The sequence below is a fragment of the Syngnathus scovelli genome, chromosome 2, assembly GCF_024217435.2.
Source record: "Syngnathus scovelli strain Florida chromosome 2, RoL_Ssco_1.2, whole genome shotgun sequence".
NCBI lineage: Eukaryota > Metazoa > Chordata > Actinopteri > Syngnathiformes > Syngnathidae > Syngnathus > Syngnathus scovelli.
Window position 1 is genome coordinate 25,815,155 of NC_090848.1, and position 24,846 is coordinate 25,840,000.

The 24,846-nt window shown below is 43.6% G+C and overlaps 1 protein-coding gene across 10 annotated transcripts in view; it reads left to right on the forward strand.

The window, feature by feature from the left end:
* The window catches only part of LOC125988692 (tumor protein D54), a 177,151-nt gene that overhangs the window by 37,707 nt on the left and 114,598 nt on the right, over positions 1-24,846 (forward strand). For 7 of the 10 annotated variants that reach the window (XM_068653190.1, XM_068653191.1, XM_068653198.1 and 4 more), the window contains exons 3-4: positions 7,564-7,712; positions 14,607-14,654. In XM_068653190.1, the coding sequence (XP_068509291.1) occupies positions 7,564-7,712; positions 14,607-14,654 (197 nt within the window). The remainder of the gene's footprint in view (positions 1-7,563; positions 7,713-14,606; positions 14,655-24,846) is intronic. The other 3 variants (XM_068653207.1, XM_068653208.1, XM_068653216.1) reach the window with 1 other exon arrangement.

Below are 24,846 nucleotides of genomic sequence, written 5' to 3' on the forward strand. Positions count from 1 at the left end.
CGTTTTGGCCTGCGGGACTCCGGAGGCAGCTGACAGGTACCGGATGGCCAAGCGGAACGCGGCTTCGGCGGTTGCTGAGGCAAAAAACCCAGGCGTGAGAGGAGTTTGGCGAGGCCATGGAGAATGACTTCCGGACGGCTTCGAGGAAATTCTGGTCCACCATCCGGCGTCTCAGGAGGGGGAAGCAGTGCAACGTCAACACTATTTACAGTGGGGATGGCGTGCTGCTGACCTCGACTCGGTGGGGAGAATACTTCGAAGACCTCATTTCCACTAACACGCCTTCCATTGTGGAAGCAGGGCCTGGAGAGTCTGAGGCGGACTCTCCAATCTCGGGGGTCGAAGTCACTGAGGTAGTTAAAAAACTCCTCGGTGGCAAGGCCCCGGGGGTGGATGAGATTCGCCCGGAGTTCTTAAAGGCTCTGGATGTTGTGTGGCTGTCATGGCTGACATGCCTCTGCAGCATTGTGTGGACATCGGGGACGGGGCCTCTGGATTGGCAGACTGAGATGGTGGTTCCCCTCTTTAAGAAGGGATACCGTAGGATGCGCTCCAATTACAGGGGAATCACACTCCTCAGCCTCCCTAGTAAGGTCTATTCAGGGGTGCTGGAGAGGAGACTCCGTCAAAAGGTCGAACATCGGATTCAGGAGGAGCAGTGTGGCTTTCGTCCTGGCCGTGGAACAGTGGACCACTTCTGCACCCTCGGCAGGATCCTGGAGGGGGCATGGGAGTTCGCCCAACCAGTCCCACATGTGTTTTGTGGACTTGGAGAAGGCGTTCGACCGTGTCCCTCGGGAGGTTCTGTGGAGGGTGCTTCGGGAGTATGGGGTGCCGAGCCAACTGATAAGGGCGTTTCGGTCCCTGTATCACCGATGCCAGAGTCTGGTCCGCATTTCCGGCAGTAAGTCGGATTCGTTCCCAGTGAGGGTTGGACTCCGCCAAGGCTGCCCTTTGTCACCGATTCTGTTCATAATTTTTATGGACAGAATTTCTAGGCGCAGCCGAGGCGTTGAGGGGGTCCGGTTTGGGGACCTCAGCATCGCGTCTCTGCTTTTTGCAGATGACGTGGTGCTGTTGGGTTCTTCAGGCCGTGATCTCCAGCTCTCGCTGGAACGGTTTGCAGCAGAGTGTGAAGCGGTCGGGATGAGGGTCAGCACCTCCAAATCCGAGTCCATGGTCCTCGAACGGAAAAGGGTGGAATGCCCTCTCCGGATCGGGGATGAGATCCTTCCCCAAGTGGAGGAGTTCAAGTATCTTGTAGTCTTGTTCACGAGTGAGGGGAGGATGGAGCGCGAGATCGACAGGCGGATCGGTGCAGCGTCGGCGGTAATGCGGACCACGTACCGGTCTGTCGTGGTGAAGAGAGAGCTAAGCCAAAAGGCAAAGCTCTCAATTTACCGGTCGATTTACGCTCCTACCCTCACCTATGGTCACGAGCTATGGGTCGTGACCGAAAGAACGAGATCCCGGATACAAGCGGCCGAAATGAGTTTTCTCCGCAGGATGTCCGGGCTCTCCCTTAGAGATAGGGTGAGAAGTTCAGTCATCCGGGAGAGACTCGGAGTAGAGTCGCTACTCCTCCACGTTGAGAGGAGCCAGATGAGGTGGCTCGGGCATCTTATCAGGATGCCTCCTGGACGCCTCCCTGGGGAGGTGATCCGGGCATGTCCCACCGGTAGGAGACCCCGGGGACGACCCAAGATGCGCTGGAGAGACTATGTCTCTCAGCTGGCCTGGGAACGCCTTGGGATTCCCCGGAATGAGCTGGATGAAGTGGCTGGGCAGAGGGAAGTCTGGGAGTCCCTCCTAAAGTTGCTGCCCCTGCGACCCGACCCCGGATAAGCGGAAGAAGATGGATGGATGGACGGATGGGTTTGGTTCAAACTTCAGTTCAGTTTAAACATGAATAAAATAAAAACACCAATATTTTTAGTCGTTATAAACCTCCGGACAAAATTTTATTGTAATATTAAGAACAGGTATATGATTTAATTATGTGTTCTGCCTTTCAGGTGAGTCTTGCGCAATTTGTTCACTATTCATGCTTTTATTTTGGAAACATTGCTTTATTTTCGCAGAAGTGATGCTTTATTTCGGCGGAAGTGATGTAACGCAGGAAGTGTCTGTGCCTCGTACAATGCGCGCGAGGGGAGGGTGTTACGCAGTTGAGGAAGGAGAAGTGAGAGACCGCATCGTTACATGCCCGCCGAGAAAAACTTGGGAGAAACTCCGACAGAGGCAACGCTTTGTATGTTCCATGTTCTATTTTCTTGTTTTCATATAAACTGAACTATATGTCTGACACTTGTTTCGTCTTTTCTAGTTTTAGTCTGTTATTGGTGGCAACATTTCCTAATAAAGCTACAAAACGACTGAAGGACGTCTTGCGTCATCAGTTCAGTCAGCTCGTTGTCTAGCTTGGACAAAGCCAACACGCGTCTTCACGAAGACAGTACAATACATATTAGAATACAGTAATCCCTCGTTTATCGCGGGTAATTAATATGTGAAAATCTGCAAAGTAGTGTCACCCTTTTTTCAACATACATACATTGTTTGTGTATCACTAAGTCTATATTAAACCATATGCCATATAACCAGCTCAGTGGACTAGTGGTAGAGTGTCCGACCTTAGACTGGATGGTTGTGGGTTCAAACCCCCGGGTCATACCAAAGACTATAAAAATGGGACCCATTGCCTCCCTGCTTGGCACTCAGCATTAAGGGTTGGAATTGGGGGGTTAGATCAAAGTCTGCTTTATTGTCTATTTCTTCATATGTCAAGACAGATGTCATCCTCAGAGGACCATTTGGCTCGGTACGCAAACTGGAAGGGGTCTATGGTAGGGGGGAGAATGGATCTGATGTGCTCCATGACAAGCCGCTCAAAGCACTTCATGATGATGGGTGTCAGTGCCACGGGGCGGTAGTTATTGAAGCAGGATGGAGCAGGTTTCTTCGGCGCAGGTATGATGGTGGCAGCCTTGAAACATGATGGTACGATGGCCTGCTGCAGGGAAATGTTAAAGATGTCCGTGAAGACACCCATCAGCTCCTCAGCGCAGTCCTTCAGCGCTTGACCTGGGATGTTGTTTGGGCCCGCCGCCTTACGGGTGTCGATAGCGGCAAGCGTCCTCACGCTATCGGCAGAGAGGCTGCTCGTGAGGAGGGGGAGGGGTCTTCAGCGGGCAAGTGCTGTTCTGAGCGTCGAAGCGAGCAAAGAAGCGGTTCAGATCGTTGAGCAGAGGGATGTTGCCCTCACAGCTCTGCGGCGCGGGCTTGTAGTCCGTGATGGTCTAAATGCCTTGCCATAGGCTCCGTGCGTCGCTGCTGTCTTTGAAGTGGGCGGTAATCTTGCAAGAGAATGCCTTTTTCGCTTCCTTGATGCTCCAGGACAGGTTGGCCCTCGCTGTTCTCAAGCCAGCATCATCCTCAGCTCTGAAGGCTTTGTCTCTGGCCCTCAGCAGCCTGAGGACAGCCCCTGTCAGCCATGGCTTCCAGTTAGCCCGAGTGATGATGTATTTTGTGTGGGTCACATCATCAATGCACTTCATGATGTAAGAGGAAACAGAGTCAGTATACTCCTCTATGTCCATCTGATTGCTGCAAGTGGCTGCCTGCTTAAACATTTCCCAGTCAGTTGTGTCAAAGCAGTCTCAAAGAGCATCAGAGGCACCCTCAGGCCACACTTTCACCCGCTTGCGAACCGGCCTGGATGCTTTCTCTCTTTGTATGCGGGCACAAGCATAACAGTGATATGGTCAGAAAGTCCAACATGGGGGAGGGGGGTGGCTTTGAAAGCTCCTTTATGTGTATGATTCCCGGGCGCGGCACCGCTGCTGCTCATGCTCCCTTCGGGGATGGGTTAAATGCAGAGACAAATTTCACCACAACCAGATGTGTGTGTGACAATCATTGGGTCTTAACCTTTTTTATAAGTGCATATGTTATCATTAGAACATTAAATACTGTAAATTTCTGACTATAAGCCGCTACTTTTTTCTCAAATTTCGAACCCTGCGGTTTATAGTCCGGTGCGGCTTATATAGGTTTTTTTCCCTGATTTTTCTCATGACTAATACAGTTATACACTCATAAAAAGGCTGTGGACCGCTGTTGTGCTGTTATGTTAATAAACGTTATGCGTCCCTAAATAATCATCTCTTTCCTGACAATCATCTTTGTGTATATTCTCTTACAAATGGTAATTAAACATTAAAAACCTTACGCGATCATGCGGCGACATTACATGCATTTTTTCTAACGGCCATCGGGGGGCTCGAGCAATAAAGGTAAGCGTGAGCGAGGTAGAATATGTGCATCGAGGAAGACAGTAGTGGCGCCTTGTGCACGAGGAAAGTTGGTGTAAACGGAGCCCAATGATGGAAGACACTGGAAGGTGTACGCATGACGCAGCTTTCAAGTTAAAAGCCATTGAGCTGGCCGATAAAGAAGGGAACAGAGCAGTTGCACGTAAGCTTGGAATAAATGAATCAATTTAAAGTGGCTCCTAGGTGTGAGTGCGAGTGCAAATGGTTGTTTGTCTCTGTGTGCCTTGCGATTGGCTGGCAACCGGTTCAGGGTGTCCCCCGCCTACTGCCCGATGAGGGCTGGGATAGGCTCCAGCACGCGCGCGACCCCCGTGGGGACTAAGCGGTTCAGAAAATGGATGGATGGATGGACGAATTTAAAGTGGCCCTCCGACTTGAATGGGAGGCTTGGATGACCAGCGGCGAGAAATCGTTCACAAAAACTGGACGCATGCGAAGAGCAACTTTCGCGCAAGTCTGCCTGTGGACCCTGACAGCGTGGAGCAGTGTGAAAAAATCCACCATCACCAACGGGTTTCAAAAAGCCGGTCTGCTGCGTGACGGAGAGGACAGCACAAGCTCGGGAGTGAATTTGCCTCAGGACGAGAGTGACGAAAGCGACAACGAAAGAGAATGAGAGAGTGTTGCGACGTACATCTGGCGCTATTCCAATCAGACACTGAGGAGGAAGATTTTACTCGTTTCAGTGGACAGAAGGAAGACAAAGACAGCTCTCAGTGACTTTGTTGACTGGTATGTTTTTTTTTTTACCTGCCTAGTTAGTGCTGTTACTTCCGTGTTTACAACAAAATGTTAATGTCATTAAAACTTTAGCTCAGCTAGTGCTATTACTTCCGTGTTTACAACAAAATGTTAATGCTATTAAAACTTTAGCCCAGCTAGCGCTGTTTACAATGAAATGTTAATGTGATTAAAACTTTAAAAAGGCTTTCTGTGTACTGTCTTTCTTTGTAAATAACTCGTGCGCACGTGTGGCTTACAGTCCGGTGCGACTTATACAAGTATAAAACAACAAAAATCAAGAATTTTAGCAGGTGCGGCTTATAGTCCGGTGCGGTTTATAGCCCAAAATTTATGGCAATAGTTTCAAAAATGTAAATATTATATTAATACGTAGTATAAATGACATAAAGAAAATAATGTATAAATAATTAAATATAAATATGATGCGCGCGCGTGTGTGTGTGTGTGTGTGCGTGCGTGTGTGCGCGCGTTTGTGCGTGCGTGCGTTTGTGCGTGTGAGACATGTATATGTAGCTAAAGTATAGTACACACTGTAAATGTTTTTAGAACTCTTATTATTATTATAACAACTTTTTAATAACAAGGTACAAGTGTACATACTGTAAATGTTTTTAGAACTTATATTTTTTTTATAATAAGGTACAACACTATAAATATGTTTTTAGAACTCTTATTATAACAACTTTTTTATAGAAAAGTACTGCAATTGTGTGGACACTCCCTGCCTTCTGCTGGCGTGCGGGCAACTTTCCTGCCATAATTTCTCAATTTAGAAGGTTTATTTTGAATTTGTGATTTTTTTTTTTGAAGGGGGAAAACAATCTGCGATGTACTAAAGCTGCGATAATCGAACCACAATGTAGCGAGGGATTACTTAACATCTTTTTAGACCAGCCCTTGCATGTCCAATGCCATTAAAACCCCAAAAGCTTTAGTTATTGCGTGTGCTTGAGCGGATTTCAGGCCAAGTTTAGTTTGAAGGCTTCACAAATGTTTGGCTGCTGTTGTGGTTTCACTGCTCCACCAGGCTGAGTGAGCTTAGTGCTGTGGTATCTCCTCATATGCGCGAGCATGTTTGACGTGTTACTGTACAGTTTTATTTAACGCAACAGACAAATAACTTGCGCTCGGTTAATGGTACGACCACCATCCTCTTTCCTCTTATTCGAAAATCCAAAATGTCTCCACATGGCTGACCAGAATGTGGGTGTAGGCGCTGCTAGTTCGGGTTTGTCCAACATTGCTGTCAAATCACATGTGAGGTTATGCTGGATTCAAGTCCTCAACAGAGTGCAGAATTATGACGTGCAGGGCCAAACCACAGTTTAGGATGACTGCACGAGTAGTTGAACCAAATTACTTGGAACCGAGGTTTTCCAGTTTGGTTCAAAACCGTTACACCTCTACTATTTAGTCATGACTCACTGTCGGACCACAGCCCTCATGCGCCCTCATGCGGTTTAAGTGAAAACATGTGAAGTGATCTACTACACTATAGTAAGTAGGTAATGTGTTAATGATCAAGTAATAAAGTGTTAATAATTTCACATATAAGTCGCTCCTGATTATAAATTGCACCCCCGGCCAAACTATGAAAAAAACTGCGACTTGTAGTCCGGAAAATACGGTACTTGAAACTTTGGGTCATTCATCCAAAGGAGTTAAAAATGAAAAGTTACCTGAAGCATTTTAATGTTGTCTTATTTTCTGAGTTTGGTCATGCGACATTTGCAAGCTGAGCTGAGTTTGGGCGTTGGCTGAGGCTTCAACAGTGAGGTTCGTTTCAGTTGGCAGCGAGTGTCAAAATGGCCACCCACTGATATGAATCAAAAGAGGTTGACTTATCTGCTTAATTCATATTCCGAAACTGCAATAATAATCTGACTGCCATGTTTAGACTTGTGGTGGGGCATAGAACATATTGTTAAAATAATAATAATTATAACATTCACTTCCCCTGTAAGCCTTTTTTGGTGGTGCATTTTCTGGGCTTTGTATTTTGGTTAAAGCATTTCCTATAATCTAATGTGGAAAAATGTGTGGAACAGATGGTTCAAGTGGCTAAAACTCAAATTACTGAATAATACATTTACAAAAAGCAACGGCGTCTTCAGTTCGTCATATTAATTTATGAAATTTGTTCTGGCACGATTAGGCAAGCGTAAATAAATTTAGGTGGCATGAAACAGTCAAAGGCTACTATTATTTAGAACCATATCTTGTCACGTTGCTACTGACATGTTATCAGTCTAGTTTGCGACAGTAGAGACACACTTCAAACTCAAACGTTTGTGTTTAAAATTAATTCTCTAACTAAATCTTCTTGACACTAAAAATGTAGTAATTTTGATTAATGAGCTAGGCCTACTTTTTATTTTGTGATGTCCCATTGTTTTCTACTTTTGTATACTTTCCTTTATTGAAGGCCTTGTTGGTGCCATTGAATAGAACTTTGTTTATGTGCCCCGTATCTTTTGCTTTTCAGGTGGAGGAGGAGATCAGCACCTTACGTCAGGTTCTGTCCGCCAAGGAGAGACATGCCGCAGAACTCAAGAGGAAACTGGGCCTCAACCCTCTCAATGAGTTCAAACAGAATCTCACAAAGAGTTGGCAGGATGTGCAGACTTCCAACGCGTATGTATTTGTGTACACTTTTATTCTGACACTTTCAGACACAATTTAGACGTGCACGGCTTTCTGCTGAGTTCCCTTGGGTCCTTAAAAAGTCTAAAATGGAAAGAGTAAAATTTAGGGCCTTAAAAAGTCTTTAAATCACCCATATTTTCATCCTACACCCTACGTCTTAAATTTTAACCAGTCTAGTCTTAAATTTACCGCATTTTCCACACCATAAGGGGCACTTAAAAGCCTTTAATAGTCTCAAAAATCGAAGATGCACCTTGGCAGCAAGCAACAATGAGCAAGAGGAGACGGAAGAAAAAGAGGCTACGTCTTCTAAGAAAAGGATAGCTGCATTTAAAAGAAATTTTCCGGAGTCCTACTTAAAATATGGATTTATTGCCATAGGTGACTCTGACACGCCAAGCCAACACTGCACAATATGTGGCGACAGGCTAGCTAACGAGGCAATGAAGCCTTCTAAAGTGCTTGGACACATGGACACCAAGCATCCTTCATTAAAAGACAAACTTTTGGAATATTTTGAAAGAAAAAAACGTGAACAAGAAGGACAGAAGCAATTACTGAAGGCCACCACAACCACATCAACAAATGTCAGTGCACTGAGAGCATCATTCTTAGTGGCTAACCGTATTGCTAATGCCAAGAAACCTTTTACTGTTGGTGAATCTAACGTAATGGTGAGTTTTCTTTTTATGTGGTTTATATATATTTTTTATGCCAGTCGTATAATTTTATTTCATCGTATTCAAATATTTATTATAAATGTATTATTCTGGGGGCTGCCCAGCTTGAGGCGGGCTGTATCTGTCCAATGAGACCGAACATCTCTCCTGTCGGAGGTAGCCCCTGACGCCCATACTCTACGCCAGGGGTGTCAAACTCATTTTTATCGCATTGTAGTCATAGCTTCTTTCGAAGGGCCGTTATGACTGTCAACCCAAATAAATGTATGAGCACCTCATATACAGTAAATACATACAGTAAAAGCTACAAAACAAACTGACAAATAACTCGTTTTCAAATCAGACGAGTAAAAACCGGTCAAATATAAAAAAAAGATATTAAAAGTCCAGACAATTTGCAATTCTAGTAATGACACAAGAATCTGTTGCACAATTTGTCTTCGCGGGCCACATAAAATGATGTGGCGGGCCGTATCTGGCCCTCAGGCCTTGAGTTTAACACCTGTGCTCTACGCCACTAAGAAAGGGCTTATAACCGGTAACTGCTAACCTCCCGTGTTATGGCTCCACTGGTTGGTGGAGCTGGCGTTTCCTCTCCAGTGCACAAGAAGCCTGGGCAAGTTTCCCAGGCAGCAGGGCTCCCCACTCAGCCTTCCTGTTGTCATCCAAAGGAACGGTGAACCGATACATTTGGCAGCAGGTTGGCGGCAGGAGTTGCCAGAACAGTGCTTTTTTTAAAGCATGGGTTTGCCTAACGGAGTCCAAGCTGGGTTTTCTGTTGGAGTTTTCTCCCTTAGCCTTTTCATTCCAAACGATAGCTGGGACAGTGGTTAGCAGACGCCAGGGCATATCCACGCGGTGGTGGGCCTGCACATCACGCTTAAGGGCTCACTGTTGCTCCCCGGTCGATCCCCTGCACTTTGGCCTGGAGCCGCGAGACACCCAGTTACCGTGTGTGGCCACGAGGAGGCATGCAGAAGTCTAACGGTGGAGAGGCTTTGGAGGCTTAAGCACTCGGCTCCTCTTTTCGCCCCAGCGGCAGTACCTGAAAGCAGAAGGTAGCAAGCAGGAAGAAGCATGCAACATGCAGTACTATTCCAACACCACTGCACTTCGCATCACATCGCCCTGTGTGCACGCACGCACGCACGCGCGCGCGCACACACACACACACACACACACACACACACACACACACACACACACACACACACACACACACACACACTATGCTTCTAGTAATACAGTAATCCCTCGCTACATCGCACTACATTCAGTACATCGCGGATTTCCCCCCCGCCCAAAAAATTGAGGAATTATAGCAGGAAAGTTGCCCGCATGCCAGCAGAAGGTAGGGAGTGTCCACACAATTGCAGTATGTATACTTGTACCTTTATATAAAGAAGTTATAATAATAAGAGTTCTAAAAACATATTTACAGTATTATACCTTGTTATAAAAAGATTGTTATAATAATAAGAGTTTTAAAAACATATTTACAGCATGTACACTTGTACCTTGTTATAAAAAAGTTATAATAATAAAAGAGTTCTAAAAACATATTTAGAGTATGTATACTTTAGATTCAAATTTATGTAAAGCACAAGTACGGTACAGCGAAAAGAAATTTGACATCCAACCAGAAGTGCAAAAAGCAGTAAAGTGCAGAGTAAAAATAATACTGAGCAGTAGGTACAGTGCAATCAGGTAAATATGAGGTGAGTTATACTATGCGGGATAATATACAAGAGGGACAAGTGCGGATATGACTGGCTAAGTATTTACAATAAGGTGCAGTAGAACAAATATTTGCAGGTGGTACTAGAATGCTAATTATAAATATAGGGTTATAAATATATATAGTGTCAGTATAACCAGATGTGAACAGATATGTACAAGCCGAGTAAGAGTGATGAATGAATATATAGATTATATAGAATTATATGCAGATATGGACAGTATATGCAGGTAATACAGGTGTTGTTGTGGTGGGGTTATTGTGCTGCAGGTGTCAGGCGCAGAGCAGGGAGAGGACTCGAATGCAGAGATTTCAATGTCCAAAAAGGCTTTTATTGTCTCCACTGATAGTCGAACAAAAAACGCCTCAATAGGAGGGAAAAAAGGGAAAACTAAGGCGCCTCGAACCGAGGGAGAAAAAGGGGAAATCAAAGCGCCTCGAACCGAGGGAAATACAAAAACCAGGTAGCGATGTAACCAAGTTAACATCGGTGATCAAAGTCGCTCAAACAAGGCTTCTACGTGGAACTCGAGGGTTTCTTAATCGCTAGTGTTCTTACAAGGCAAGACGCACTGGCACTGGATACTGGGAAAGACGCGGGTTATATGGACACAGGAGGGGAACACAGGTGAAGACAGTTGGTCATTGACACAGGTGCACACACTTGGAATCAGGGGTTCACGTGACCGGACGCACAGGGGAAGGACACACCGACTGGAACGAGAGGAAAATCACACAATAAAACAGGAAGTGATCCGGACGACACATGACAGCATGACAGCAAGGTTTTAGAATGATAAGCTGCGGAGTTCAGGGCGATGACGGCAGAGGGGAAAAAGCTTTTCCTCAGTCTACCTGTCTTGACCCAAAGAGTCCGATATCACTTCCTAGAAGGAAGAAGAGTAAACAGTACCATGTTATAAAAAAGTTATAATAATAAAAGAGTTCTAAAAACATATTTAGAGTATGTATACTTTAAATTAGATTCTAATTTATGTAAAGCACAAGTACGGTACAGCGAAAAGAAATCTGACATCCAACCAGAAGTGCAAAAAGCAGTAAAGTGCAGAGTAAAACGAATACTGAGCAGTAGGTACAGTGCAATCAGGTAAATATGAGGTGAGTTATACTATGCGGGATAATATACAAGAGGGACAAGTGCGGATATGACTGGCTAAGTATTTACTATAAGGTGCAGTAGAACAAATATTTGCAGGTGGTACTAGAATGCTAATTATAAATATAGGGTTATAAATATATATAGTGTCAGTATAACCAGATGTGAACAGATATGTACAAGCCGAGTAAGAGTGATGAATGAATATATAGATTATATAGAATTATATGCAGATATGGACAGTATATGCAGGTAATACAGGTGGTATTGTGGTGGGGTTATTGTGCTGCAGGGTTCAGAATGATAAGCTGCGGAGTTCAGGGCGATGACGGCAGAGGGGAAAAAGCTTTTCCTCAGTCTACTCGTCTTGACCCAAAGCGTCCGATATCGCTTCCTAGAAGGAAGAAGAGTAAACATTCTGTGGTTGGGATGACTGGAGTCTTTGATGATGCTGCGTGCCTTCTTCAGGCACTGTTTTTGGTAAATTGTCTCGATGGTAGGAAGTGATGTGCCGATGATGTGTTGGGCCATTTTCACCACCCTCTGCAGTGACTTCCGGTCCGCGGCTGAGCTTTAGCTACATATACATGTCTCACACACACGCACGCACACACACACGCACACGTATCATTTTTATATTAATATTATTTATACATTATTTTCTGTATGTCATTTATACTATGTAATATAGTATTTACATGTTTGAAATTATTAATATTCTAATGAAAAGATCTGCACTTGTATGGTTTAATATACACTACGTATTTGATACGCAAACAATGTATGTTAAAAAAAGGGTGACACTACTTTGCGGATTTTCACATATCATGGGTGGTCTTGGAACCAATTAACTGCAATAAATGAGGGATTACTGTACATCGTGTTCGTCTTAAATCTACGTATATGCATAATGGTCTTAAAACGGTAAAAAATGTCACTTAACTCAAACCTGCAAGAACCCTGTTCTGTTCTTTTATTCATTTTTTTAATGATGCCTAGTACAAATAAATACAAGCTCTGTTCAATTTATGCATGTTATTAAAAGCTCTACTACCCCAACACACGCACGCACGTGCACAAACGCACGCACACGCACGCACGCACGCACGCACACACACACACACACACACACACACACACACATCGTCCTCCCTTTGATCCGTGCACCAATTGGGATGTCGCCACCCACGCCTGCACTGATGGATGCATATACTACACACACACACACACATCGTCCTCCCTTTGATCCGTGCACCAATTGGGATGTCGCCACCCACGCCTGCACTGATGGATGCATATACTAGTTTATATAGAGTTATGAAAAAAATTCATTACTGCCGATCCCATTTTTTTTCATAACTGCATAGACTCTATGCAGAGTTATGAAAAAAATTGGGATCGGCAGATCAGGCTTTTTGAAGATTGGGGTCGGTGATCGGCCTGAAAAATTGTAATTGGTGCACCCCATATGGCAGGGGTGTCCAAACATTTTGCAAGGAGGGCCAGATTTGATAAAGTGAAGGGGCCCGGGGGCCAATAGTTTTTTTCGGACATTTTTTTAACTACAAAGATTCCATGCAAATACACACTGTTACAAAACAAATTTCATCGTTCCAATTCGCTTTATTTTTTTAAATGACAAAATAACCAAATACAAGCCACTCAGGCAGATGTGAACAACTCTAAAAAAACAATTTTTGCCTTTCATTCATATCTGAAGAGTCAGATAACATTGAACAAACTGCATGAAATACCTTAAATTTACATGAGTTTAAAATAATTTTTTGCCTCATGAACATTTTTTAGTTATAAGTAATGCAAAGTTGTCTGATATTATTAAAACTTAAAACAAGTAAAGTTTGATCTTGTCATTTACAATATCTTTCAGAAAGTAATAGTTTGTGTCACGTCTACAGGTTTATAACATCAACAGTATTAACATGGCCACTTCGTAATATTTAATATTAAGTAATATTTACTTTTGATTTCATTTTGACTCATAGCCCGCATGAAGAATCTGTTATTCAGTTTGGAGCTGCTTCACTTTATCAGCACGGTCACTCCGTTAGCTTGTCGTATGTGTTAGCATGTTTAGTCTGATAGTGTCTCTTTAGGTTGAAATCCTTAAACAAGGCAACCGTCTCTTTAGAAATTAGACAAACACAATTGCCTTGATTTTCAGTGAAGAAGTATTGTAATTCCCATTTCTCTTGAAAGCGACGGCCCTCAATGTCAACTTTCCTCGTTTTCTTTGCAGTCGCCATAGCAGAAATGAGCGGAGGGGGTGGTGCTTCCACCTTTTGGTAATAGGAGGAATTACAGTTTAAAGTTTCATGATTTTCTTTTATTTAGTTTGACAGTGCAGGCGGGCCATAAATAATACATTATAAGACCGAAGCTGCGGGCTGTATGAAATCTGACCGGGGGCCGGATTTGGCCCGCCGGCCGGACTTTGGACGTGCCTGCCTTATGGCGATTAAGGTTTTGCTGGTATGACGTAATCATAGTCTTTTTTTCCTGCACATTGTGAATAAGAGCAGTGATGCTAGATTTTAAAAAAATGTGAATTGACAATATAATTTAATCTTTTCCGAAAATGTCCTCCCACAGCACCATTTTTTTAATTTTGTGAAAACTTTACAATAGCTAATTTTCCCCCAGGTGCAAAGTTTGTTTTCATGCATGTTACGCTCTCAAAAATGATATTTATTTCAGAGAAAACGAAAAAAAGTACTAAAACAATATAGGGACAGTGTATTGCAGTATCTTCTTTTGTCAGAATTTTGCTTTCATCACTGCCCATGTGGCGTTTTTCTGTAATGTCGTTCAAGGGTGTTCGCTCCAGAATTATGCTGCTAAAATGTTTTTCACTTTTTCAATCTAATTGTCCATCAAAATGTGACATGTCCTTTCTGCTTCGAATGTGTAACTGCTGGCAAATTGTGAGATTTGTATTTGTCTTGCCCCCTCCCATACCCCACCATCCTACAGATAAATTGTAGCAAACACACAGCATAAAGACTGCTGGAATGAGATTAAAATGACATCATGTATGTGGATCCATTGTACGGTATTCCAATGTGATAGTGTCGTTGACATTTTTGTGTTGTACAAAAACAACTTTTGTGTGAAGAAATCTGATGGTCTAGCGTGTAATTATAGTGCCAACCACTCACCTGTCAAACTCCTCTTTGTTTTCATTCAGAATGAAATGTGCTGTCAAGTTTTGCTCTTTTGATCGAAAATGTATTTATAGATTACAGTCATGGTTGTCAAATATTGTGTAAATGTTAATGTGAGAGCATCCGCTGGATTGCTGTTTATTGATCTTGCTGTTGTGTCTTCAGATATGTGTCTGCCTCCGCTACTTTGGATGACATTACCCACTCTGAAGCGTGAGTTCATCCATTTTTACTGTTTCTCTATGTGGCCTGATTTGAGCTACCTGTTGGCTTTTTGTGAGCTTTTAGTTTTGGGTGGCCCAGCTCTGTGTTGTCTGTTTGCTTGCGTTTTCTGAGGAGAATCGCTTTGTGATTCAAGGTCACATACAAACGTAGTGGAAGAAATGTTGTTGGATCGTGACTAAGGGTGCAACAGTATCCGGCAAAATATTTGGTCCGTTCTGCACGGGAATATATACCCTAATGGACCGTGGGATTTCGGTACTTTATTTTATATGAATGCTTTTACATTTACAGGCGTGTATGTGGCTGTGCCTGTCTGAGCCGGTTAAAAGCCCTACCACAAGGTCATGTCCAGGCGTTGTTGTGCTTGGGCTGGCACTCGCACTCTTGCGCTGCCTGAAGAGATAGATTATATAATTCTACAATCTCGGAGACTCTAAGTCAGGGGTGTCAAACTCAATTGCCCAAGGGGCCAGAATTCGAAACACACTATAGGTCGCGGGCCGAACAGGATAAACATTTATTGAACACACTAAAACTAAATGTTTTTGGAACATAAATATGAATACAAAACAGACAGGGATATTATTGTGAAACAAACTTGTACCTTAAATAACTTACATTTAATAGTTTTCTCTCCATAGAAATATTTTGTGAAATTATACAACTTAGAACTTAACTTAAACAACTCAACATTAAAATAACACTCAAATTCCTTTGCTCTTATGTCAATGTATATAAAGAAATAAACTTAAATATCCCAAAGATTTTGCTCTCCTTAAAAAGATCTCCTGTCAATATTATACAAAATATGATAATGCTACAAAACCTGAAAATATACATAAAATGTGTGCTTTTCAGCAATAACAATTCAAATCAGCTCAGTGGACTAGTGGTAGAGTGTCCGCCCTGTGACTGGAAGGTGGGTTCAAACCCCAGCCGGGTCATACCAAATACTATAAAAATGGGACCCATTGCCTACCTGCTTGGCACTCAGCATTAAGGGTTGCAATTAGGGGGTTAGATCATCAAATGGTTCCCGAGCGCGGTACTGCTGCTGCTCACTGCTCCCCTCTCCCCCAGGGGATGGATCAAAATCACATGGGGATCGGTTAAATGCAGAGGACAAATTTCACCACACCCAGATGTGTGTGTGACGATCATTGGGACTTTAACTTTCAACTTTAAATCTTTCAGTTTTCTTTGCTCTTATGACTCTGATCTGATCAAATGCTCTGATCGGAGCCGGACATCTGGCATCTTTTTTTTGGCAACAAGTTGGTTTATGTTTGGTGTGAAGTCCTGTGTTGTGGAGATTCCCGGGCTGGACTGCAGGTGCTCATCAGTGAGACAACTTCTCTGTGCTGTTTTGCTAATCTTCATCACTGAGAAGAGCGTCTCACACAGATATGTGCTCCCAAACATGCACAAGGTTCGAGCCGCATGAAGACGGAGCTAGGGCATTGTTGCAGAAGAATGGAAATACCTTAGATCTGGTATTATCCCGGGGACTAGCAACCTCAAATATAACAGTACTGCCATACACTACTGTTCTGTCTGATCATTTTTTAATAAAATTTGAAATTTTAGTTCCTTGTCAAAGACAAGAGAGCAATCAGAATTATAGCAGCCATAATTTTAACTCCATGACTGCAACTGCGCTATCTGAGTTACTGTCGCCGGCAACCGCCATGTTTCCCGCGTACAGTGGCTCTATCGATAATCTTACAAATGAATTCAATGCGACATTATTAAAAGCAATCGACTCTGTGGCACCGCTACGTCTGAAAACTCGCCGTAGATGGCCAACTCCGTGGTTCACAGTTTAAACAATTATGTAGAAAGCATGAGCGCAGATGGCGTTTAACCAAACTTGAGGTTTTCCATCAGGCATGGAAGGACAGCCTCCTGAAATATAAAGATGCGCTTATTTTAGCAAAAACTCGTTATTTTTCGCAAGTCATTAATCTTAATAAAAACAATCCTAAATACTTATTTGATACAGTGGCAAAGCTAACTCTGCGCCAGCCGACCCCCGATAGCTCCTTCCACTCAGCTGACGAGTTTATGAATTTTTTTGCTCAAAAGATTGAGTCCATTAGGGACGAGATCAAGAATACCATGCCAATCGCTCCGCCGGTTACTAGCACTGGGGATCATGCAATAACCCTCTCAAATTTTAAAAGCGTGTCCCTTGAAATGCTTACAAAATTGGTTAGTACGGCTAAACAAACAACATGTTTACTCGACCCGCTTCCAGCCAAACTACTTAAAGAATTATTTCCAATTTTAGGACCGTCCGTCTTAAATATAATCAATCTGTCTGTTTCCTCTGGGATAGTGCCAATAGCCTTTAAAACCGCTATTATTAAACCACTACTTAAGCGAGCAAATCTTGACCCGGACTGTCTCAGTAATTATAGGCCAGTTTCAAACCTCCCATTCATAGCAAAACTTCTTGAAAAAGTAGTAGCACAGCAGCTTATTGATTACATGGTCGCTAATAATCGATATGATTCTTTTCAGTCTGGTTTTAGAGCTAATCATTCTACAGAGACAGCACTTGCTAAAGTGACTAATGATCTCCTCATAGCTATGGATTCAAATACGTCGTCTGTATTGTTACTACTTGATCTTAGTGCTGCCTTTGACACTGTAGACTTCGATATTTTATTAGGGCGTCTTAAAAGTTGTGTTGGTATCTCAGGGTCAGCACTAAGCTGGTTCAATTCCTATCTATCAGGCAGGACGCACCGAGTGGTCCATGGTAATACGTCCTCTGAGCTTTATAATGTTACGTGTGGTGTCCCACAGCGATCGGTACTCGGACCGATTTTATTTAATATTTATATGATTCCGCTTGGGGACATAATACGTAAATATAATATTAGTTTTCAATGCTACGCGGATGACACCCAATTATATATGCCGTTATCGATGACAGATCCACAGGACTGCTGTAATCTCGAGGCGTGCCTTGCGGAGATTAAGCAATGGATGTCTCTCAACTTCCTTCGTCTTAACCCGGATAAAACTGAGATGTTGATAATTGGTCTTACTCGTTATCAACATTTATTTAAGGAAACCACTATAACTATAGATAACCGTACTATCACTCAGAGTGATAGGGTAACTAATCTCGGGGTAATATTTGACCAAACGCTCTCCTTTCAAAAACACATTAAGAATATAACCAGGATTGCGTTTTTTCACCTTCGTAATATTGCTAAGATTCGTCCTATCCTCTCGACCGGGGATGCGGAAACTATTATACATGCGTTCGTCACGTCGCGCCTGGACTACTGTAATGTATTATTCTCTGGTCTTCCTAAATCCAGTATTAAAAGTCTACAGTTAGTGCAAAATGCCGCTGCGAGGCTGCTCTCACGGTCAAGAAAATTTGATCACATTACCCCAATATTAGCCGAATTACATTGGCTCCCGGTCCATTTAAGATGTGACTTCAAGGTTCTTCTACTAACCTATAAAGCACTGCATGGCTTAGTGCCTTCATATCTCGTCGACCTAGTCGTTCCTTATGTTCCGTCTCGTAACCTTCGTTCGCAAAACGCTAGTCTTTTAGTTATACCGAGGGCCAAGAAAATGTCTGCAGGGTCTAGAGCATTCTCTATTCGGGCTCCAGAGCTTTGGAATGCCCTACCAATGGATATTAGAACTACTACCTCAGTAGAAACATTTAAGACACGTTTAAAGACACATTTCTATGAGATGGCCTTTAACTAACTTGTGATGGCCGATTTGGCCGGAGTTTGTTCTGTTCTCTCTGCCCACCTCCTCCCCGGCTGGGGAGGGGGTTAGGTGGCTCAAAAGCTGATAGCGGCTGGCTGGATTCTCGGGGACCAGTTCGGGATGGGGGAGCTGCGGCTCTATTCGGGCTCCAGAGCTTTGGAATGCCCTACCAATGGATATTAGAACTACTACCTCAGTAGAAACATTTAAGACACGTTTAAAGACACATTTCTATGAGATGGCCTTTAACTAACTTGTGATGGCCGATTTGGCCGGAGTTTGTTCTGTTCTCTCTGCCCACCTCCTCCCCGGCTGGGGAGGGGGTTAGGTGGCTCAAAAGCTGATAGCGGCTGGCTGGATTCTCGGGGACCAGTTCGGGATGGGGGAGCTGCGGCTCGGCCCCCTTGAGGACACTGCCAGGACAATCGAGGGCACCTCCGACATCCATTTTTTTTTTTTTTTTTTTCATTGATTTTCATATTATGTATTACTTGTGCACTCTCTGCATCCATTACAACCTGGTGATCCTGAAAGGGGGATCCTTCCATCTGTGGTCCCTTCTCAAGTTTTCTCATTTTCCCCTGGCAGGGGTTTTTTGAGTTTTTCCTTGCCCTTTTGGGAGCTTATGATCAGGGGATGTTTTGAGAATAATTGTCAATTTTGGCTATGTGAAGCCCTTTGAGACTGTTTGTGATTCAGGGCTATACAAATAAACTTGACTTGACTTGACTTGACTTGCAGGGATGGAGTGAATGAAATGTGCGGGCCCTGCAGTGCCGTACTTTGCCTTCAGTGTCCCATTACACTGTAGCTCAATCAGTTCCATCTGAATCTGCACAAGTGCAGTTTCAACATCGACAGCAAATGGGTTGCGAACCAACTCAAAACCTTTTAAAGCACCGCGCGAACTCACCGCGTAGTGTGCTCAGTTTGTCGACAAAGTGCGTTTTGGGGAACACAGTTGTGCTGACTTGGTTCAACATTACTTGGCCACAGGGAAAGTGAGGCAAGTTGCACTGTTGCATTTGTGTCTCCCATAAAAGCAGCTTCACTTGAAATGCCTTCACTGCGTCATACATGTCAGTGATCATGTGGTCACGTCCCTGGAGCTGCAGATTTAAGGCGTTAAAGATGAGCTGTTATGTCAGCCAGAAACGCCAACTCGCACTTCCATTTTTCATCCCTCAAAACAGTAGAGTCTTTTCCTTTACTGTCCATGAACTGACAGATTTCGTTGCTGAGCTCAAAAACTCGGTTGAGAACTTTCCCCCGACTTAGCCTAACGCACCTCTGTATGATAAGGAATGTCGGCAACCTCTGAATCTATCTCCTGCATTAAGGACCGAAACTGCTGGTGATTTAACCCTTTCGCTCGGATAAAGTTTACGGTTTGCGTTACAGTACTCATTACATGGTCCATCTTCAGGACTTTGCCACATAGTGCTTCCTGGTGTATGATGCAGTGATATGCTGTTAACTCACCAGTACAGTTCTCCTCCTGCATCTTGACTCGCATCCTTCCCACGAGTCCACTTTTTTCACCGCACATAGTCGGTGTTCCATAAGTTTGTCCCAGGGCAGTTTTATGTCGGTTACACTTTGACATACGTTTTCAAAAATGTCTTTTCCAGTCGTCCCGTGCATCAATTTAATGTCCATTACTTCCTCTGTTGCGCGCAAATTGGAGTCCACTCCACGGATGAAGATGGCCAGTTGTGAAGTATCAGTCATGTCAGTACTTTCATCCACAGCAAAAGAGTAGGCAATCAAATCTTTACTTCTTTCACTCAACTGTACTCTTAAATCAGTGCTCATCTCACAAATTCGATCAGTAACTGTATTTCTACTCAGGCTTATATTTGCCAGCAGCTGCTTTTTGTCTGGACATAAGACGTCGAACATCTTGATCATTCAAGATTCAAGAATTTTTATTGGCCATGTTTGAGCATGCCAAACAAGGAATTTGACTTCGGTACATATCAGCCTCTGTTCATTTAGTTGACTAACAACACTCAGGACGTGCGAAAACATCCCCTGATCTCAAACTCCCAGGATGGCAAGGAAAAACTCAAAACTCCCACTAGGGTAAATGAGAAACCTTGAGAAGAGACCACAGATGGGAGGATCCCTCTTCTCGGATGACCAGGCTGCAGTGGATGCAGAGTGGACACATAGTACACATAATACTGACAATTCAAAATAAAGCATCGAGAGCAGGATGTTATTGCACAGCAATGACTCTGAGACTCTAAGAGTGGTGTGAGTTCATCAGAGCGACAGCCTGGGGGAAGAAGCTGTAGTTCTGTGCTGTATTGTGTTGTCAGCGCTTCATATCGATGGGCCATTAATAACAATAATGTAAAATGATCTTGCGGTCCGGATATGATTACACGGCGGGCCGGAAATGGCCCGCAGGCCGTGGGTTTGACACATGTGCTCTAAGTGCACAATAAAATGAATATAAAAGCAAAAAAAGTGAATTTTCCATGATTCTCATAATGTCGTATAAAACTTGGGTTAAGGTCTCAAAGTAGGTTTAGGGTTTCAAAGTATGTCTTTAAAGTTAGGACTTCAAATGAGTTAGGGATTAGGGTTAGCACTAGGGGTTAGGGTTAGGTATTAGAATAAGGGTTTAAGGGTTGGTTAGTTAAGTGTCATAGTACAGGTTCAAAACTATAATTACGTTTTTAAACGAGGGTTAGGAATTGGAAGTGGGCAGGTGTGCATGTGTTAAAGCAGATGAAACAGCGAGAACTGACCGGGGAACTGCGTCTATATACATGCCCTAATCAGCAGGACAGGTGGTGGCGATCAGCAGCAATTAGCACGCGCAGTTCTGTATTAGTGACGCCCTTCGAGCAAGCAGGACCTCAGAGGTGCATCAGCCAGCCAGCAGGGTGAGAGCAGAGATGTGACACAGCCGTACACAAAGAAAAAAAATGCACCGCCGTGTAGAAAGAGTTGGGACAGCGCGGGGCGGGGCGTGCCTCTGAGCAATGTGCTTCACTGAGGACTAGTGCGGGTAGGAAAAAGCACTGCCATCCAGGAGTCGGGACAGCGACATTGAGCGCTCATTGCGCGGGGCGTACCTCTGAGCAATGTGCTTCACTGAGGACAAGCACGGGGTGCACGGGACTGTTGTCCAGGATTCGGGACAGCAGCAATGAGCCGTGATCGTGCGAGGCGTGCCTGTGAGCAATGTGCGTCACTGCGGACGTAACTTGAGTTCAAGCGCAGGGGGTGGCAGCCGGCCATGCACACCAACCGATGCAGAAGTAGTTTGGACATGTGACATCATGTTTTTTCTTTAATTTACTGTAAAGGTACAATACATGCACAGAACAGTGTGGGAATGGTTATCAAGGGAATGGGATAGGTTTATGTAGCGTAAAACAGGAATGAGAATTTTCCGCGGAGCGGCGGATTTCCATGTTTTTTTTCCCATTGAAAGTATCATTTTCGTGAATCGTGTAAATCCGTTGAGAAAATGTTGTTTGTATATGAGGGGGGGGGGTGTAGGGAAGCGGCCGGCCATCTGGCCGGGCAACGTTAGACTTGGCGACTTGCGAGCATTCGCCCGTCTACCCGCCGCGACGGCATCTTACGGAAATTGGCTTCCCTCTGTAAACCTAGCTAACTGGAAGCAGTGATGCGACATCATCCGCCTTATTTTCGGCAGCATTTTGGCGCTACTTTCCTCACACCATTTCCACTTGTTAACTTGCGCGGAGAACTAAGTGTTTTTACACCGCCACAATGTGAATTTGCTATTGGGTTTTGACGAGTTTATGTATATGTACCGTAATTTTCGGAGTATAAGTCGCACCGGAGTATAAGTCGCACCAGCCATAAAATGCACAATACAGTGAACAAAAACATGTAAGTCGCACCGGAGTATAAGTCGCAGTTTTGGGGCAAATGTATTTGTCAAAATCCAACACCAAGAACAGACATAAACCAGCAACAACAGGCTAAACGATACGGTATGCTAACGTGACATGTACACAAACGAGGAGCTGAGAACGGGCCTGAGTAACATTCAGAGTTATTCAAATAAGTATTACATAAATAACACGTTTATCAAACCATCTGTGTCACTCCAATTCATTAAATCCATCCCATCGTCCTTTATGTAAACAATGCCGCGTATGCGCCACATATGCGCCGCTGACGTCGGACTCGTAAGTTGCATTTCTAATTATTCTACAGACCCATATAACGATATATAAAGTATATTTCAAATAAGTATCATATAACAACAATATTATCAAACCATCTGTGTCACTCCTAATCATTAAATCCATCGATCAAATTCCTCGTCCTTTATGTCAACAACGCCGCGTGCGCGCCGCACAGATCTAGTATACAACTATATTGTAGCGTTAACAAAGTACCAGGAAACACGTGGGTTTGGTAAACGGCTCTTTATTTAACAAAACAATAGTTCAACGAGCCAACAACTACTGAACTGTAACGATAAAAACATATAGAAGTTGCTACACGAAATAAAATATACCAAATAACTATAACATAAATACGTTTTTCAAACCTTGTGTCACTCCAAATCATTAAATCCTTCAAACGTGGGGCCCTTTGTCATCTTCGTCATCCCGTGATAGAATCCTTTGTCCTTATGTAAACAACCGCCGCGCTGCTGACGTCACTTGCAGGTCAAATGACAGTAATCCCTTGCTACATCGCGGTTTGTTTATCGCGTATGCACTACATCATGGATTTTTGAATTTTGAAAATTTGAGAAAAAATTCACATAAGTCGCTCCTGAGTATACGTCGCCCCCCCACCCAAACTATGAAAAAAAACGCGACTTATAGTCCGAAAATTACGGTATGTATATAGTGGAGCCTTGGTTTTCGACCACAATCCGTTCCAGAAGTTCGAGAAGTGAATCGTTCGAATTCCGAATCATGTTTCCCATTACAAATAATGGAAACAAATTGAATCAGTTCCAAGCAAAATAAACCCGCCTTTTTTAAGCATTTTTTCACTTGCACATTTTTGTCCAATCGCGCAACTGCAGCGCACCGCTGAACACGCAACCATAGCGCGTTGCCGACCGCGCAACTGCACCGCGCTGGTCGCATTATTGTGACAACCGTTGCTGAAATTTAGAAAATATTTTTAAAGTCCTGATGTACTTTCCAAAATTTAAGTGGACCTCAGTGCGCAGGGAGCTTAATTTGGTTCGATCGCACAACCGCAGCTGTCACTGTCTCATTGCTTTATGAGCGTCTTTGTGTTTTAGGATGGCTTTACTGCTCCCACTTGCTTCCTTTGGATGCATGATTAGAGTTGATGCAATTCTCAGAGTAACGAGAATGTAATAACGAACGAAGTCAGTTGGCATGCGGGTCCTCTCGGCTCATCTCGCGAGGTTTCGACAACCGAAATTTCGTCCGACATCCGAAGCAACACAATCTCGAATTTTTATGTTCGAAAACCGAGGCTCCACTGTATATATATATACAGGACTGTCTCAGAAAATTTGAATATTGTGATAAAGTTCTTTATTTTCTGTAATGCAATTAAAAAAAGAAAAATGTCATACATTCTGGATTCATTACAAGCCTTTTATTATTTTATTATGGCTTACAGCAGGGGTGTCCAAGTCCAGTCCTCGAGGGCCGCATTCCTACATGTTTTCCAAGTTTCCCTCGTTAAACACACCTGATTCAAATGATCAGTTCATCCTCACGTTCTGCAGGAGCCTGATCATTGAATCAGGTGTGTTTAACGAGGGAAACTTGGAAAACATGGAGGAATGCGTCCCTCGAGGACTGGACTTGGACACCCCTGTCTTACAGCTTAAGAAAACTCAAAAATCCTATCTCAAAAAATTTGAATATTTCCTCAGACTAAGTAAAAAAAGATTTATAACAGCAAAACAAAATCAAACATTTGAAAATGTCCAACAATGCACTCAGTAATTGGTTGGGAATCCTTTTGCACGGATTACTGCATCAATGCGGCGTGGCATGGAGGCAATCAGCCTGTGGCATTGCTGAGGTGTTATGGATGCCCAGGATGCTTCAATAGCGGCCTTTAGCTCATTTGCATTGTTGGGTCTGGTGTCTGTCAGCCTTTTCTTCACAATACCCCACAAATTCTCTACGGGCTTCAGGTCAGGGGAATTGGCTGGCCAATCGAGGACAGTAATGCCATGGTCAGTACACCATTTACTGGTGGTTTTGGCACTGTGGGCAGATGCCAGATCATACCGGAAAATGAAATCATCATCTCAATAGAGCTTTTCAGCAGATGGAAGCATGTCGTGCTCTAAAATCTGCATTTACTCTGGACTTGATGAAACACAGTGGACCAACACCAGCAGCTGACATGGCTCCCCAAACCATCGCTGACTGTGGGAACTTCTCACTGGATTTCAAGCAACTTGGGTTTTGCTCATCTCCAGCCT